The sequence below is a fragment of the Nerophis lumbriciformis genome, linkage group LG14 (genome assembly GCF_033978685.3).
Source record: "Nerophis lumbriciformis linkage group LG14, RoL_Nlum_v2.1, whole genome shotgun sequence".
Lineage (NCBI taxonomy): Eukaryota > Metazoa > Chordata > Actinopteri > Syngnathiformes > Syngnathidae > Nerophis > Nerophis lumbriciformis.
In genome coordinates, this window is record NC_084561.2 from 39,778,089 (window position 1) to 39,797,238 (window position 19,150).

The following is a 19,150-nucleotide window of genomic DNA, read 5'->3' on the forward strand; positions in this document are numbered from 1 at the left end:
TGAGATATTTCATCTTACTTAGATTTCAGTTTTTGCAGTGTAACTGTCACATTTATTTAGATCAGGGGTTCCCAAACTATGGTCCAGCGTCCAAAATCAGGCCCGCGTGAAGGCCCAAGTATTAAAAAAAGAATAATAATAATAATTTTTTTTCTTTCTGTCTTTTCTTATCCACTTTGTACCGCTTGCTACTCACGGTGTCTCCTCGCCGCTCAGGCAAATCATATTGTCTAAAAATGCATTTTCTCATCGATAACGTGACATCATCGCGCGCGCGGAAAGTGCGCTATATATATATATATATATATATATGTATATGTATATATATATATATATATATGTATATATGTATATATATGTATATATGTATATATATGTATATATATATATATATGTATATATATATATATGTATATGTATATATATATATATATGTATATATATATGTGTATATATGTATATATATATGTATATATATGTATGTATATATATATATATATATATATATATGTGTGTGTGTATATATATGTATATATATATATATATATATATTTGTGTATATATATATGTGTGTATATATATATATATATATGTGTATGTATATATATATATATATATATATATATATATATATATATATATGTATATATATGTGTATATATATATATATATATATATATATGTGTGTGTGTGTGTGTGTGTGTGTGTGTGTGTATGTATATATATATATATATATATATATATATATATATATATATATATATATATGCCAAATTGTTTTAACCCAATGCGGCCCCCGAGTCAAAAAGTTTGGGGACCCCTGATTTAGATCTTTGGATTGTTGTCATTCAAGTTTGTAAAATAGTCAAAACAGAAAAAGAGCATCAGGTGTGTTTTTTTTTTTTTTGCAGGTTTACATCATGTTTGTCGTTTTACGCCATACTGACTGAACTCAATGACTATGCTGGTCAGAAGGAGGTGGTGGCAGAGGAGATGGGTCAAAGGGTTTATGGAGCACTGATGAAGTACAGTCAGGACCTCAAAGCAGACCGGAAACATGTGAGTGCACGCAATAAGCTCACACCAACAATGTGTTTTGGTTAAGTGATGCTTCATCCTCTACTTAGTCTGAATGTACCAGGGAGGCTGCTGATTGATGTCATGTTGATGTTTTTCCATGTGTCCCCTAACTCTCACATGCATTTGGTTTCTGTTTTGGTCTTCCACCAGAGGATACATATGTTGAACATGATCTTAAACATCTGCCTTTCTTTCGCCTAATGATCTGCATGCTGCTATAAACTTTACACATTCTTTGGAAGAACATTGCCTTCTCCCAATGGAATACTTAAGCCACTTTCCACACTTGGGTTTGGGACTCAACATAAGACACCGACGTGTTTTTATAGAGTTGTCAGTTGGCAGAGTAATGTGCATAAATTCCCCTTGACAATTTAATCCCTATAATTAAAATAGACAAATCAGTTAGTTGTTTTCTTGTTACACTATACAATTGTGTTTCTCCATATGTGTTAAGTGAGAGTATCAAGTCAATTATCTAAAGAAGTCAGCATTTGCAATGCCATTCACCACCTTTACTGTAACCAGAAATTCAAAGTTATCTGTATTTTGGAGTATTATTCAGTTATGTGAATGTATTGGTGCAGTACATTTTTCCTCTGCTTTAATTGTCATGTTTTCTTATACTGTATATGTTAAGGGTGTAACGGTATTTGTATTGAACCGCTTCGGTACGGGGGGTTCGGTTCGGAACGGAGGTGCACCGGACGAGTTTCCACACGGACATATTAAGTAGCGTACCGCACATTGTGTAAACAATGCACGCGAGGCACAACACACGGCATGCTAGCAACGACCGGGCTACTACAAAATGCAAAAAGCCAGAGCTGGAAGACCCTCCGGCCTCGTAAAGATATCCCGTTTGGGAACATTTCGGCTACGCCAGGGGTCGGCAACCCGCGGCTCCGGAGCCACATGCCGCTCTTTGATCACTCTGATGCGGCTCAGCAGCTTACTTGCTGAACCCCCCAATTTCCCGTGAGACTTCCAGATTTCAGTGCCTCTCGCAGAAAACTCCCGGGATTAAAATCCACCGATTTTCACCATTACAGGTATAATAAGGGTGTGCCATCATGGTACAACATTTGGCGCTCTCTACAATCTGTATTTATAGCGTGCCAGTCCAACACTTGTTATACAATACACATCTTCTGCTTGCACACGTACGTGACAGCAAGGCATACTTGGTCAACAGCCACACAGGTTACACTGACGGTGGCCATATAAAACAACTTTAACACTCTTACTAATAATGCGCCACACTTTGAACCAAAACCAAACAAGAATGACAAACACATTTCGGGAGAACATCTGCACCTTAACACAACATAAACACAACAGAATAAATACCCAGAATCCCATGCAGCCCTGACTCTTCCGGGCTACATTATACACCCCTGCTACCACCAAACCCCGCCCCCACCCCAACCCTGCTCCCTCACACATCAACCCCCCCCCCTCTGTGCGTCGGTTGAGGTGGGCGGGGTTTGGTAGCGGGGGGTGTATAATGTAGCCCGGAAGAGTTAGGGCTGCATGCGATTCTGGGTATTTGTCCTGTTGTGTTTATGTTGTGTTACGGTGCAGATGTTCTCCCGAAATGTGTTTGTCATTCTTGTTTGGTGTGGGTTCACAGTGTGGCGCATTATTAGTAAGAGTGTTATAGTTTTTTTATACCACCACCGTCAGTGTAACCTGTGTGGTTGTTGACTAAGTATGCCTTGCTGTCACCTACGTGAGCAAGCGGAAGCTCCATACAACATGTGGCTGATCAGGCACGCTGGTTGTAGTGGGTGCTATATGCTGTACCATCACGGCACGCATGACGCTGACAAGCGCCATTGATTTAAAACCCGCGTGCCGAACCAGCTTTCAAATTCCATATAAAGGTGTGGGCAGCGTGTCTGAGACCCCTGGTTTATACATAGCACAAAGCAAAAAAAAAAACTTTGTATGCAGTGTTATTTCATTTAAAATTTCCAAAAAATTTTGCAGCTCCCATTGTTTTCTATAATTTGCGAAACTGGTCAAAATGGCTCTTTGACTGGTAAAGGTTGCCGACCCCTGGGCTACGCGGTGCGATACAACAATGGATAACATCTCTTCAACGAAGAGAAAGACGAGCGTCGTGCAAACACCGCATTCAAGCAGCCTCTCCTCGGCGATTCAGGCAGGGCTAAAGCAATAACAAATGCCGTTGGTGTTTTTATAGCAGCAGATTTAAGACCATATTGCATTAAAAACTCAATTTTGACCCACTTCTATGGTGGAAGAACAATGAGCTCACATACCCTCTTACTGCCAAGTTAGCCAGGCACTACCTCGCCATACCTGCTACCTCCATGCCCAGTGAAAGGGTATTTTCCACAGCTGGAGACATTGTAACTGCAAGCAGGTCTGCTCTTTCTGCAGACAATGTGGGTTAACTGATTTTTCTGGCAAAAAACATGAAGATTGAGTGAAAGTCACCAGGGTTAAAGGCTGGGTTGAAAAAGAAAAGTTAATCTGAGGCTGAGTTGACTTGAAACTGTTTAATGTTGCACATTGTAGAAGAAAAGTTTTGTCATTTTATTTAACCTCAGATTCAGGAGGAACAGTGTGATGTTTCGTCCTGGTCGTGGAACTGTGGACCAGCTCTATACTCTCGGCAGAGTCCTTGACGGTGCATGGGAGTTTGCCCAACTAGTCTACATGTGCTTTGTGGACTTGGAGAAGGCATTCGATTATCTAACATAATAGTGAGAATCCAGTCCATAGTGGATCTAACATAATAGTGAGAGTCCAGTCCATAGTGGATCTAACATAATAGTGAGAGTCCAGTTCATAATGGATCTAACATAATAGTGAGAGTCCAGTCCATAGTGGATCCAACATAATAGTGAGAGTCCAGTCCATAGTGGATCTAACATAATAGTGTGAGTCCAGTCCATAGTAGATCTAACATGATAGTGAGAGTCCAGTCCATAGTGGATCTAACATTATAGTGTGAGTCCAGTCCATAGTGGATCTAACATAATAGTGAGAGTCCAGTCCATAGTGGATCTAACATAATAGTGAGAGTCCAGTCCATAGTGGATATAACATAATAGTGAGAGTCCAGTCCATAGTGGATCTAACATAATAGTGAGAGTCCAGTCCATAGTGGATCTAACATGATATTGTGAGAGTGCAGTCCATAGTGGATCTAACATAATAGTGAGAGTCCAGTCCATAGTGGATCTAGCATAATATTGTGAGAGTCCAGTCCATAGTGGATCTAACATAATAGTGAAAGTCCAGTCCATAGTGGATATAACATAATAGTGAGAGTCCAGTCCATAGTGGATCTAACATAATAGTGAGAGTCCAGTCCATAGTGGATCTAACATGATATTGTGAGAGTGCAGTCCATAGTGGATCTAACATAATAGTGAGAGTCCAGTCCATAGTGGATCTAGCATAATATTGTGAGAGTCCAGTCCATAGTGGATCTAACATAATAGTGAAAGTCCAGTCCATAGTGGATCTAACATAATAGTGAAAGTCCAGTCTATAGTGGATCTAACATAATAGTGAGAGTCCAGTCCATAGTGGATCTAACATAATAGTGAGAGTCCATTCCATTCCCGTGGTAGATTTCCGGAAATTTCCCGGAAACACCCTACTTGTGAGTGCATTTATTTTACAGTGGTAAAAGATTTAAAAATGTTCACTAACGTTCATGATTCAACTTACTACTTTACTCTTGTTTGTCTTTGAAGGATTTAGAATTGTGCCTCAAAACTCACGACCTGGAAGACAAGTTATTTTGATCACTGCAAAGCAGTTTCGTATTCAGTGTCTAATAGAATCGAAAAATAAGATAACAAGTTTTAGGTGACTATGCAATGAATCTGTGTAAAACAGGGGTGTCAAACGTACAGGTCCGCCCTGAGATCAGTAGGTCGTGAGTTCAAACCCCGGCCGAGTCATACCAAAGACTATACAAATGGGAGCCATTACCTCCCTGCTTGGCACTCAGCATCAAGGGTTGGAATTGGGGGTTAAATCACCAAAAATTATTCCCGGGCGCAGCCACCGCTGCTGCTCACTGCTCCCCTCACCTCCTTGGGGGGTGATCAAGGGTGATAGGTCAAATGTAGAGGATCATTTCACCACACCTAGTGTGTGTGACAATCATTGGTACCGCGTGATGAGTTTGCAAAGTATTAAAATGAGCTGCATTTTTATTTTTAAATGCTTCCCGGTGTCCTGGAGAGGAGGCTACGCCTGATAGTCGAACCTCGGATTCAGGAGGAACAGCGTGGTTTTCGTCCTGGTCGTGGAACTTTGGACCAGCTCTATACTCTCGGCAGGGTCCTTGAGGGTGCATGGGAGTTTGCCCAACCAGTCTACATGTGCTTTGTGGACTAGGAGAAGGCATTCGACCGTGTCCCTCGGGAAGTCCTGTGGGGAGTGCTCAGAGAGTATGGGGTACCGGACTGTCTGATTGTGGTGGTCCGCTCCCTGTATGATCAGTGTCAGAGCTTGGTCCGCATTGCCGGCAGTAAGTCGGACACGTTTCCAGTGAGGGTTGGACTCCGCCAAGGCTGCCCTTTGTCACCCATTCTGTTCATAACTTTTATGGACAGAATTTCTAGGCGCAGTCAAGGCGTTGAGGGGATCTGGTTTGGTGGCTGCAGGATTAGGTCTCTGCTTTTTGCAGATGATGTGGTCCTGATGGCTTCATCTGGCCAAGATCTTCAGCTCTCACTGGATCGGTTCGCAGCTGAGTGTGAAGAGACTGGGATGAGAATCAGCACCTCCAATTGCGAGTCCATGGTTCTCGCCCAGAAAAGGGTGGAGTGCCATCTCCGGGTTGCGGAGGAGACCTTGCCCCAAGTGGAGGAGTTCAAGTACCTCCGAGTCTTGTTCACAAGTGAGGGAAGAGTGGATCGTGAGATCGACAGGCGGATCGGTGCGGCGTCTTCAGTCATGCGGACACTGTATCGGTCCGTTGTGGTGAAGAAGGAGCTGAGCCGGAAGGCAAAGCTCTCAATTTACTGGTCGATCTACGTTCCCATCCTCACCTATGGTCATGAGCTTTGGGTTATGACCGAAAGAACAAGATCACGGGTACAAGCAGCCGAAATGAGTTTTCCCGCTGGGTGGCGGGGCTCTCCCTTAGAGATAGGGTGAGAAGCTCTGCCATCCGGGGGGAGCTCAAAGTAAAGCCGCTACTCCTCCACATGGAGAGGGGCGGCATAGCATAGTGGGTAGAGCAACCGTGCCAGAAACCTGAGGTTTGCAGGTTCGCTACCCGCCTCTTACCATCCAAAAATCGCTGCCGTTGTGTCCTTGGGTGGGACACTTCACCCTTTGCCCCCGGTGCCACTCACACCGGTGAATTGAATGATGAATGATAGGTGGTGGTCGGAGGGGCCGTTGGCGCAAATTGCAGCCACGCTTCCGTCAGTCTACCCCAGGGCAGCTGTGGCTATGAAAGTAGCTTACCACCACCAGGTGTGAATGAATGATGGGTTCTACATGTAAAGCGACTTTGGGTACTTAGAAAAGCGCTATATAAATCCCAGTTATTATCATTATTAGATGAGGTGGTTCGGGCATCTGGTCAGGATGCCACCCGAACGCCTCCCTAGGGAGGTGTTTAGGGCACGTCCGACCGGTAGGAGGCCACGGGGAAGACCCAGGACACGTTGGGAAGACTATGTCTCCCGGCTGGCCTGGGAACGCCTCGGGATCTCCCGGGAAGAGCTGGACGAAGTGGCTGGGGAGAGGGAAGTCTGGGCTTCCCTGCTTAGGCTGCTGCCCCCGCGACCCGACCTAGGATAAGCGGAAGAAGATGGATGGATGGGTGGCATTTTATTTAATCTGAGCAACAACTTGAAGCAGTTTAATGTTGCACTTTATATGTAGAAAGGTTTTGTTAAGAAAACCATTCTGAGCCTTATCTTATTTAGTTTTTATTTTATATATGTTGACCACATGAACCCTGGCAATGGACCCTGTGTGTATATGTATGTTATTGTTATGCTTAGCATTCATGACTGCCTGCTGTTGCACTGATCAGCCAAGTGGTGGCTCACATCCATCACACACACAGCTATTTTAAAGCAACGTTAAAAGGATAAAGCCATTGTTTACAAATTTTGGTAAATAAATAACCAGAAAATGTATATTTTCTTACTGTACCAAAAATGAACCGAACCGTGACCTCTAAACCGAGGTACGTACCGAACCGAAATTTTTGTGTACTGTTACACCCTTAGTATATGTATCCATATTTCTTTGTTTTGTGTATAAATGTTGGTTTGTGTGTGTGTGTGTATTTGTGTTAATGAACAGCATCTGCAAGAGGGCAGGAAGGCTCAGCAGTTTTTGGATCATTGCTGGAAACAGATGGACAATGTAAGTAAGGAGGGGGATTTTTTTTATGTGTGTATGTAATGCTGAAAAGGTAACTATAGGGCATTTAGTTCCCCCCGTTTTTCTGTAGATATCTTCAATGAATGTCTTTATTCTGTGTAACCCGTTCAACACCAACAAATACCATTTCAGATGCTTTTACAACTGTTATTCAATGTCAGAAATGTAGTTTGTCATTGTAGGTTTGTGGAAATGGGGAACATGCTCGTAAAAATGTCGATGAGGGTGTAATACAAACCCTTCGGAATTTGGAGATCACATACATTTGATGCATACCAAACTCTCTGAGAAAGAGGTGCATGTCCGACATTTCGTCTTATTTCTTCATTTCTTCTGTCATATTTTAACTAATTTATTACAGTGTAAAGCATACTTGCCAACCCTCCCGGATTTTCCGGGAGGCTCCCGAAATTCAGCGCCTCTCCCGAAAACCTCCCGGGACAAATTTTCTCCCGAAAATCTCCCGAAATTCAGGCGGAGCTGGAAGCCACGCCCCCTCCAGCTCCATGCGAACTTGAGTGACGTCAGGTGCGCAACACCACGTAAATCGTTGGCCAACCAAAAAGTAACCCAAGTACGCTATAGCCAACATTCACCAGGAGATGGCAACAGACAAACATAGATCACTATTACATTGTCGCCTTTTAGAAATGTATAGAAGTTACTCAAAATAAATAAACAACCCAACCAAAAAATGCAGCAGCTCAATTAAAAAACTGTACTTAAGCCACATTCTTTTTTTCTTTTTTTTTTAGTACTGAACTCTTAACCCTCATTTGTAAAAAATAACATGCTTATTATACAAACAGTATTTGTACACCTTTAACACAGATTTTTATACTGTCTTCAGAGATTCAGTTTTTTTGGTGGTACTCGAAACCTTTCTGGGTACCTGCGAAAGGGTGTTCAGCATGGTTAGAAAAATAGTGACAGAGAATAGAACAAGGATGGACAATTCAACCCTTAACTCAACAATGAGTAGATGAGTGTTATGTGTGTGTATATGTGTAAATAAATGAACACTGAAATTCAAGTATTTATTTTATTTATATATATGATATATTCTATATATATTTTATATATATATATAATAAAATAAATATATATATATAGCTAGAATTCACTGAAAGTCAAGTATTTCTTATGTGTATATGTATATATATTATATATATATATATATATATATATATATATATATATATATATATATGAAATACTTGACTTGCTGAATTCTAGCTGTAAATATACTCCTCCCCTCTTAGCCCCGCCCCCAACCACGCCCCTGCCCCACCCCGACCACGCCCCCCACCTCCCGAAATCGGAGGTCTCAAGGTTGGCAAGTATGGTGTAAAGTAATATGCACATGTGATGAACACAATGGACTTGAGCTGCTGATTGTAGCTCTAACTAATCGATCTCGACCTGGTTGTGCAAATAAACTACAACGTCATCTGAAGTCCTAATAATAAATATTTTAATTGTTGGTCCAATCCACCGTATTTTCTTTCTCGATTGTTAGATAATTCAGTAACTTGGGACTGGTGAGTAAGTTGTTCCTGTAATTTGTGGTCTGTAATAGCTGGGTTGCATATGACGGCATATCCCTTTTTTCCTTCTTCGCGGCTTAATTGACACGATGGTCAAGCAGCTTCACACTGCAAAAAGACAGTGTTCAAAAACAAGAAAAAAAAATTACAAAAATTAGGGGTATTTTATTTGAACTAAGCAAAATCATCTGCCAATAGAACAAGAAAATTTGGATTGTCAAGACTTTCCAAAACAAGTCAAATTAGCTAACCTCAATGAACCCAAAAATACCTTAAAATAAGTATGTTCTCACTAGTAACAAGTGCACTTTTCTTGATAGAAAATATATTATGTTGAAAAATATTGTTAAATGAAGTAAATGCTAGTGCCTTTAACTTGACATAATGATATGCGCTCGGCATTACATTTGTTGAAACCAGCAAACTTATACTAAAAACTAGTTTATTGTTCTTAATGGAAATGCAACAAGGCAACCGCTTGTTACTCTCAGGGTCTCCTAGCCGCTCAGGCAAATCATATTGTCTAAAAATGCATTTTTCCATCGATAACATGACATCATCACGCCAAGTGCGTGCTCTTTCAGTCAATTAGTGCACACAAATACAGCTTTGCCCCCGGCCAAAAAATGTTTTAATTGTAATTTTGAGGAATCTATTTGAATGTGCATGAACTATTTCTGTTCAAAATTGTTTGAAATGTTAAATGTTTAAATATTAACTGTCAGTTTACTGTATTGTGCCAACTGTACTACTATATGAGTACGTATTTTCTATTGTTTCATTGAAAATAAAACAGCAAAGTCAATTTGGCTGTCATCTGTTTTAATATGTGACACAATTGTGTCAAAATCTTTTTTTTTTCATGCTTGAAATAAGAAATTATTACTTTAAAAAAGTAGTTTTATACTTGTGAGTGTTGATGACACAGCTTTGCAACAGTTGATATTCTAGTTTCAAGCATGTTTTACTCAATATAGGTCATCAAATCTCAGCAACAAGCTGTAATATCTTACTGAGATCATTTAGGACCAAAACCCTTAAAACAAGTAAAACACTCTAACATAAAATCTGCTTAGTGAGAAGAATTATCTTATCAGACAGAAAATTTGCAAATATTACCCTTATTTGAGATATTTAATCTTACTTAGATTTCAGTTTTTGCAGTGTAGCTCTAACTAACCAATCTCGACCTGCTTGTGCAAATAAACTACAACGTCATCTGGAGTCCTAATAATAAATGTTTTAATTGTTGGTCCAATCCATTGTATTTTCTTTTTCGATTGTTAGATAATTCAGTAACTTGGGACTGGTGAGTAAGTTGTTCCTGTAATTTGTGGTCTTTAATAGCTGGGTTGCATATGACGGCATATCCGTTTTTCTTCTTCGCGGCTTAATTGACAGGATGGTCAAGCATCTTCGGTGTGGCCAACTTGGCGACATTGTCGCTAAATCTGGCAACTTTCCAATCCTTGACTTTTTTTTGTAAACAGCTTCTAGCGTCAAATCTAGTGACTTTTCCCGGTTTTATTGGAGACTTTTTTTGTGTCTGAGCGGAGAACCTCACAGGGCAAATCATTTGCCATCAGGACTTTTATGGTACGTTCCATTTGAACTGGGAAAACTGAATTTCCGAGTTCCTAGCCGGAAGTTTCGATTGGAACTTCAAATGTAAATGTTTCTTAACTGTCGCACTGAATTGGATTTGCCTACAGTGCACGTGGGGCGGCATAGCTCGGTTGGTAGAGTGGCCGTGCCAGCAACTTGAGGGTTCCAAGTTCGATCCCCGCTTCCGCCATCCTCGTCACTGCCGTTGTGTCCTTGGGCAAGACACTTTACCCACCTGCTCCCAGTGCCACCCACACTGGTTTAAATGTAACTTACATATTGGGTTTCACTATGTAAAAGCGCTTTGAGTCACTAGAGAAAAGCGCTATATAAAATATAATTCACTTAAAAATCGTTCATGTTAATGAGCCAGTCATTTCTTTTGGTACGCTAGTGAATATCACAACCCTCCATTCTTTTGATCAAATTTAATACTCTAACGCAGACCTGGGCAAATTAAGGCACATGCGGCCCGTTTAGCTTTTCAATCTGGCCCGCCGGACATTCCCAAATATTTTTTTGAGATCTTTAAGATGTAAAGTGTAGCTGCCATTATGATGTGCAGTGATGTTTTCTAATGACCGTAAGTCTTCAACTATACTAAGTCTTTCAATGCTTGGAATCTGCGCTTATGGATGATATACTAGTTACTATGGTCATCTAATTAATTACTATGGTCATCTAATTAGTTACTATGGTCATCTACGTCACAGCAGCTCAGACGAGGCACCAAACAGTGTGGGTGGGAAGCGTTTCCACAGACGCAGAAGGAGATTTTCACAACAAAGTTCTAAAGCTTAGTGATATATCAGATATATCAGATTGTAGGTGGGTTTATTTTGTACCCTTCACGTTTATATTTCACTGTTTGTTGCGTTTTAACTTGATTGGAAAATATGTCGATCGAAAGGGGGTGTGACGTTCATATTTTGTCAATATTCAGTGTTTTATCCTTCGTAGAAAAATGTAAACTTCCATTAGGTTTTTTAAGGTGGTCTGTCATAACGTTTTTAGCATTCAGTCAGACATTATTGTGAGGTTTTGTATTAGTGTTCCTAAAAATAGATATACCGGCCCCCAGACACATTTTTTTCTCTGATTGTGGCCCCCGAGTCAAAATAATTGCCCAGGCCTGCTCTAACGTGTATCAATGGAGAACAAAATTTATTAAAACAGCAACGAAGAATTTTTTTTATTTTTTTTTATTAAGCTCACTTTTAATACATTGCAAATGAGTCCTGAAAAAAGTGCTTAATAAAGTCAGGGAAAAATGGCTTTTTAAAAATAATCACTTTCATCATCTTTTGCAATACGATCGGACCGCTTGTGTCTGCAGCGATCACTTTGTAAAATGTTAGTTTGAACATTGGATTTGTTTGAGAAACTCTCTGTGATGCAATCAAGTTTATTCTCTACTATATTATTACTATATTGTCTAAGAGCAGAACTAAACGTAAAGAAAGGACAAGCGATCGCATTAGTTTGTGTTCTTCCGTGGTTGTTATGCCCAAATATAACTATGAAGACCTGGTTGTGCAAATAAACTATAACAGCATTTTAAGTCCTAGTAATAAATATTATAATAGTTGCTCCAATCCACCGTAATTTATTTTTGGATTTTCATAGCAGAAACAAAAAGCTTAGTACCGTATTTTTCGGAGTATAAGTCGCACCGGAGTATAAGTCCCACCTGACGAAAATGCATAATAAAGAAGGGAAAAAAACATATATGAATCGCACTGGAGCCCGGCCAAACTATGAAAAAAACTGCGACTTATAGTCCGAAAAATATGGTAGTTGTTGTGCAGGAAAGCCAAGTGCTTTATTTGACACAGATGTCCACATTATAGCGTCATTGGTGATATTTGTTAGCATCAAGAAAATATCCTTAATAGTGTTAATAAACTAGATGAATACGGTAATTTTCTCGTCGGCTCAACAGCATATACTGAATATTGATATCGCTAGCAAAGATTCATGCTGAACAACAGGGACATTTATAGCTAAATAATGGGACAAAATATATACTTTTTCTTAATATAAAATAACCTATATATATATATATATATATACATATTAGAGATGCGCGGTTTGCGGGCACAACCGCGGAGTCCGCGGATTATCCGCGGATCAGGCGGATGAAATTTTAAAAAATTAGATTTTATCCGCGGGTCGGGTCGGGTCGGGCGTTTGAAATAAAAAAAATTAGATTTTAAATAGATTCAGGCGGGTGGCAGTTAAACCAATTCGGAAATATATATACATAGTTAAATGTTGTTACCCACATACGAAAAACGAGCTGGCACCTGCTGCATAAGCCACAACAGAAGAAAAAAAAAGAAAAGAGATGGACACTTTTACGGAGCGGAGAAGGCCCCCGACGCCTCGCCGGGGTCCGGGACCGAGGCCCCTTCCCCCGAGAGAGCCCCACCGGGAGCCGTAGCTGAGGTGATCCGCGAGAAGGGCCCGACGCACGTCCAGGGTCACCACCGCGCCCACCGCACCGACACCCCGCCTCGTCCGCCTTCGCCGCGGCCGGCGTCACGCGCAGCAGGTAAGCAGCTTACCTGCCCGCCACCCCCGTGGCCGGGGGCTCGTAACAGGGGTCACTCCGCGCGCTCCGCCCGCGCAGCTTACCTGCCCGCCACCCCTGTTGCCGGGGGCGCATAACAGGGGTCACTCCGCGCGCAGTGCGCTCACGAAAGGGGTGGGGCTCACCCTGGTTGATATAGACAGCAGCTAGGACGGTGGCCATGGACGTCGGAACCCGCTAAGGAGTGTGTAACAACCCACCTGCCGAATCAACTAGCCCTGAAAATGGATGGCGCTGGAGCGTCGGGCCCATATACCCGGCCGTCGCCGGCAGCGAGACGCGCTTGGAGGTGCGCTCAGCGCGGCTCCCATATGATTGCGCACTGGTGTGCGTCTGGGTCGTGACAGCGTGGCACGCGAATGTCTGTGCTGCATTGGATCAGTCTCCTTTCTTTAACAGGCAAAAGCTTTATAACCTCACTAATGCCTTGCATCGTCTATATTAGATATATAACAACGGGCGGGTGCGGGCGGATGCGGTTCTGATCAAATGTTAGATCGGGTGGATTGCGGATGGTTGACGACTTTCTGATGCGGATGAAATAATTGCCTATCCGCGCATCTCTAATATATATATATATATATATATATATATATATATACAAAAAATGTAAAAACTTCATTATTTTTCTTAAGAGTGTAAAAATCCACTCCATCCCATTTTGAATATTTTTTCATGATCGCTTGTATATTTGCTTCTAAAGGTTTGAAAATATGCCCAAATCGGCATTGATTCAGGTAAAGAAAGAGTATCCTAACGGGGCTCTAGACCGGTGTTTTTCAACCTTTTTTGAGCCAAGGCACATTTTTTGCGTTGAAAAAATGCAGAAGCACGCCACCAGTAGAAATCATTAAAAAACAAAACTCAGTTGACAGTAAAAAGTCGTTGTCGCAATTGTTGCATATGACTTTAAACCAGTGACGTGCGGTGAGGTTGATGGCTGGTGAGACACTGACTTCATCACAGTCAGATTTACAAACATATGAACCCTAAAGAGTATCTTATTCACCATTTGATTGGCAGCAGTTAACAGGTTATGTTTAAAAGCTCATACCAGCATTCTTCCCTGCTTGGCACTCAGCATCAAGGGTTGGAATTGGGGGTTAAATCACCAAAAATTATTCCCGGGCGCGGCGCCGCTGCTGCCCACTGCTCCCCTCACATCCCAGGGGGTGATCAAGGGGATGGGTCAAATGCAGAGGACAAATTTCACCACACCTAGTGTGTGTGTGACAATCATTGGTACTTTAACTTTACACATACAAACTGTAGCACACAAAAAAGCACATTTAATAAAAAAAAAATATTATTATGGTCTTACCTTTATGTAATATATTGGGTTGGAGGCAATAACCAGGCGAGATGATGAAGTACGTCTCTTTACTGTAGACTTCAGAACAGACTCCACACACTTGACGTCAGGTGCGCAACACCACGTAAATCGTTGGCCAACCAAAAAGTAACCACAGTACGCTATAGCCAACATCAACCAGGAGATGGCAACAGACAAACATAGATCACTCTATTACATTCCTCCCCTTTTAGAAATGTAGAAGTTACTCAATAGAAATAAACAACCCAACCAAAAAATGCAGCAGCTCAATAAGAAGCCAAAAAGTGCAAAATCAATAATGTTCGTGTTGGAGGAGTTGTGAATGAATGAAATATGAAATCGGTGCTGCAGTCTGCAGGTGTACCTAATGTTGTGGCCCTGCAGTCATTCACAACTCCTCCAACACGAACATTATTGTTTTTGCACTTTTTGGCTTCTTATAAAATAACTTTTTTAAATAGATTCAATCTTGCACGTGGAAAGTTTAAGTGTGGGCTTTAGTTGCATTTAGGTGCATTCTACGGCGGGAGTGCTTTCTCTACCACAAGGAGGCAGGATTACTGCGAGCCTCACACAGTGCGTCTTCGCAGCAGTTTTATGATTGCTCAGCACAAGAAATACGTTACACACATATAGTTGTTGACAAAATACACTGTACATTATATACCTCAGCTAACTAAACTATGGAAATGTATAATATAGTTCATATAGCAATACAGTCTCACTGCACAGCAGGCCAGCAGTTAGCCGAGTCATTGCACAATCCATGTTGAGGCACAACTGAGTGACGTGCCTCAACTGGCTGCTGTTCACCGCACCGTCTCTTCTCAGTATTTGAACAGCAAATGTGAAAATTCAGCGATTTTGAATAAAAATAATCTAAAACTGGTGAAGTTACATGGAAAATAACTTTATAGTATAATCACTGGATACATTTAACAATTTAATTAATTTTTTTTCTTTAAAAAAATTTTTTCTTTCCCATGATGGCAGGTGAGGCCCCGCCGTGTACTGTCACCACCTGTCACATCACCCGCTGACTTATTTTGACTTTTTTGCTGTTTTCATGTGTGTTATGTTTTAGTTCTTGTCTTGCGCTCCTATTTTGGTGGCTTTTTCTCTTTTTTTGGTATTTTCCTGTAGCAGTTTCATGTCTTCCTTTGAGCGATATTTCCCACATCTACTTTGTTTTAGCAATCAAAAATATTTCAGTTGTTTTTTTTCATTCTTTGCGGGGACATTGTTGATTGTCATGTTCGGTTGTACATTGTGGATGCCGTCTTTGCTCCACAGTAAGTCTTTGCTGTCGTCCAGCATTCTGTCATTGTTTAATTTGTAGCCAGTTCAGTTTTAGTTTCGTTCTGCATGGCCTTCCCTAAGCTTCAATGCCTTTTCTTTGGGGCACTCACCTTTTGTTTATTTTTGGTTTAAGCATTAGACACCTTTTTACCTGCACCCTGCCTCCCGCTGTTTCCGACATGCAATTAGCTACCGGCTGCCACCTACTGATATGGAAGAGTATTACACGGTTACTCTGCCGAGCTCTACACAGCACAGACACTCAACAACAACACATCATTTGCAGACTATAATTACTGGTTTGCAAAAAATATTTGTAATCCAAATAGGTGAAATTAGATCATCTCCCACGGCACACCAGACTGTATCTCACGACACACTTGAAAAACACTGCTCTAGACCATCGGCTGGAACCCGGAAGTGCCCAGATGTGCCTCTAGGTCACGTGATTGCAACCCAGCTATAGTGGCCACCTACTGACCTGACTCTAATGTCTCAACTACTCACTGTTTCCTTCACTACTAATATAACCCAGATGGTCTGTCAAGAAGTAAACTGTCTGATTTATCATTTTCCGTTTTGCTTGACCTCTTTTAAGCCTCAGTCAATTGTTTTTTGTTTTTTTGTCAGAACTCTTTGAAAAAGACAGGAACTAGAGAGAGTCAAAAACATAACATCACAATGTCTCCTTGCATACAATAATGTACTGCCTTCTTGTTTTTTTTCTTTTTTGACTGACAGAGTAAAAAGAAATTCGAGAGAGAATGTAAGGAAGCAGAGAAATCCCAGGTGACCTACGAGCGGTTAGACAATGACATCAACGCCACAAAATCAGACGTTGAGAAGGTAACAATGGCTACCCTACAAGAGAACTATTAGATCTATTTCATTTATAAATTTTGTACATATTGACATTTCAGTCAATATGTACGGCTCCTCCACATGGAGAGGAGCCAGATGAGGTGGTTCGGGCATCTGGTCAGGATGCCACCCGAACGCCTCCCTAGGGAGGTGTTTAGGGCACGTCCGACCGGTCGGAGGCCACGGGAAAGACCCAGGACACATTGGGAAGACTATGTCTCCCGGCTGGCCTGGGAACGCCTCGGGATCCCCCGGGAAGAGCTGGACGAAGTGGCCGGGGAGAGGGAAGTCTGGGCTTCCCTGCTTAGGCTGCTGCCCCCGCGACCCGAGCTCGGATAAGCGGAAGAAGATGGATGGATGGATGGAGATTTACTTTTCAAAAGAGAAGTGTGGGATACTGGTGTATATATATATATATATATATATATATATATATGTATGTGTGGGGAAAAAAATCACAAGACTATTTCATCTCTACAGGCCTGTTTCATGAGGGGGGTACCCTCAATCGTCAGGAGATCTCCTGACGATTGAGGGTACCCCCCTCATGAAACAGGCCTGTAGAGATGAAATAGTCTTGTGATTTTTTTCCCCACACATACATATATTGCGCTCTACTACGGTATCGAGCACTATTTTTTGGATAACCTTATTAAGACATATATATATATATATATATATATATATATATATATATATATATATATACACACATACATATTATCAGTGTACAAGGTCAAATTATTTAGAAAATGTGGCCCCCGACTCAAAAAGTTTGGGCACTCCTGATCTAACTGATCCTTGTTATAATAATGTAATTCCTTCTTTGTTTGGTTGGTGATATTTGCTCTTTCTAAATTTGACTGTTTAGGCCAAAGCCCAGTTTTACCTGCGAACTCACATGGCTGATGAGAGTAAAAACGAATATGCCGCCCAGCTGCAGAACTTCAATGCGGAGCAGTGGAAACATTTTAACAACGCCATACCACACATCTTTAAGGTACCGCTACAAATGGAAGTGTGTTTACAAGTTAATTAACTGAGTCCTTGTACATATTCTTTTTAACGATTGGTTTTCTTTTTAATAATTCATAACATGGTATTAATTCATTTGGCACTACCATTGTTCTTTCAATTAGTGTGAAGACTGTAAAACCTAAAATACAGACTAAATTATTTAACGGCTGCTCAAATAAAGCGGCATGTAAGGGTACATTATTTTCTCTTTCAGAATCTGCAAGATATGGATCAGCGTCGGACCGTAAAGCTTGGGGAGACGTACCGAAGTTTTGCCGAAGCGGAAAGAAGAGTCGTTCCTATCATTTCGAAGTGCTTGGATGGAATGGTTTCAGCGGCCAAAGCTGTTGATGACAAGAAGGTGTGTATAATTGGAAATAATGAAGCACTCAAATGAATGAAGAAAAAGAAAGTGTAATCACTAGAGATGTCCGATAATATCGGCCGATAAATGCTTTAAAATGTAATATCGGAAATTATCGGTATACGGTTTCAACCTCCCGATTTTCCCAAGAGACTCCCGAATTTCAGTGCCCCTCCCGATAATCTCGCGGGGCAAACATTCTCCCGATTTCCACCCGGACAACGTTATTGGGGGCTTGCCTTAAAGGCACTCCCTTTAACGTCCTCTACAACCTGTCGTCACGTCCACTTTTCCCCCATACAAACAGCGTGCCGGCCCAGTCACATAATATATGCCCTTATACACACAAATGTGAATGCAACGCATACTTGATCAACAGCCATACTGGTCACACTGAGGGTGGCCGTATAAACAACTTTAACACTGTTACAAATATGCTCCACACTTTGAACCCACACCAAACAAGAATGACAAACACATTTCAGGAGAACATCCGCACCGTAACACAACATAAACACAACAGAACAAATACCCAGAACCCCTTGCAGCACTAACTCTTCCGGGACGCTACAATATACACCCCTCCCCCCAAACCTCAACTCGCCGCCCCCCATCTCCCGAATTCGGGGGTCTCAATGTTGACAAGTATGCTCTAGTATACTCTGGACTGAAGCTGTGTGCCATCATTGTTTTTGTAGCTGTTGTTTTGAGGCATGTTTAAAAAAAAAAAAAAAAAAATGCACTTTGTGAAAGTCAAAGTATAGTATTTCCCAATCAATCAATGTTTATCAATCAATGTTTATTTATATAGCCCTAAATCACAAGTGTCTCAAAGGGCTGCACAAGCCACAACAACATCCTCGGTACAAAGCCCACATAAGGGCAAGGAAAAACTCACCCCAGTGGGACGTCGATGTGAATGACTATGAGAAACCTTGGAGAGGACTGCATATGTGGGTAACCCCCCCCCCCTCTAGGGGAGACCGAATGCAATGGATGTCGAGTGGGTCTGACATATTATTGTGAGAGTCCAGTCCATAGTGGATCCA

General features: G+C 41.4%; 1 protein-coding gene across 4 annotated transcripts in view; it reads left to right on the plus strand.

Annotated features, from left to right (window-relative positions):
• fnbp1l (formin binding protein 1-like) overlaps positions 1-19,150 on the plus strand; it is a 150,008-nt gene that overhangs the window by 96,411 nt on the left and 34,447 nt on the right. For all 4 annotated transcript variants that reach the window (XM_061975521.2, XM_061975519.2, XM_061975522.2 and 1 more), the window contains exons 4-8: positions 912-1,059; positions 7,402-7,464; positions 16,601-16,705; positions 17,592-17,720; positions 17,952-18,098. In XM_061975521.2, the coding sequence (XP_061831505.2) occupies positions 912-1,059; positions 7,402-7,464; positions 16,601-16,705; positions 17,592-17,720; positions 17,952-18,098 (592 nt within the window). The remainder of the gene's footprint in view (positions 1-911; positions 1,060-7,401; positions 7,465-16,600; positions 16,706-17,591; positions 17,721-17,951; positions 18,099-19,150) is intronic.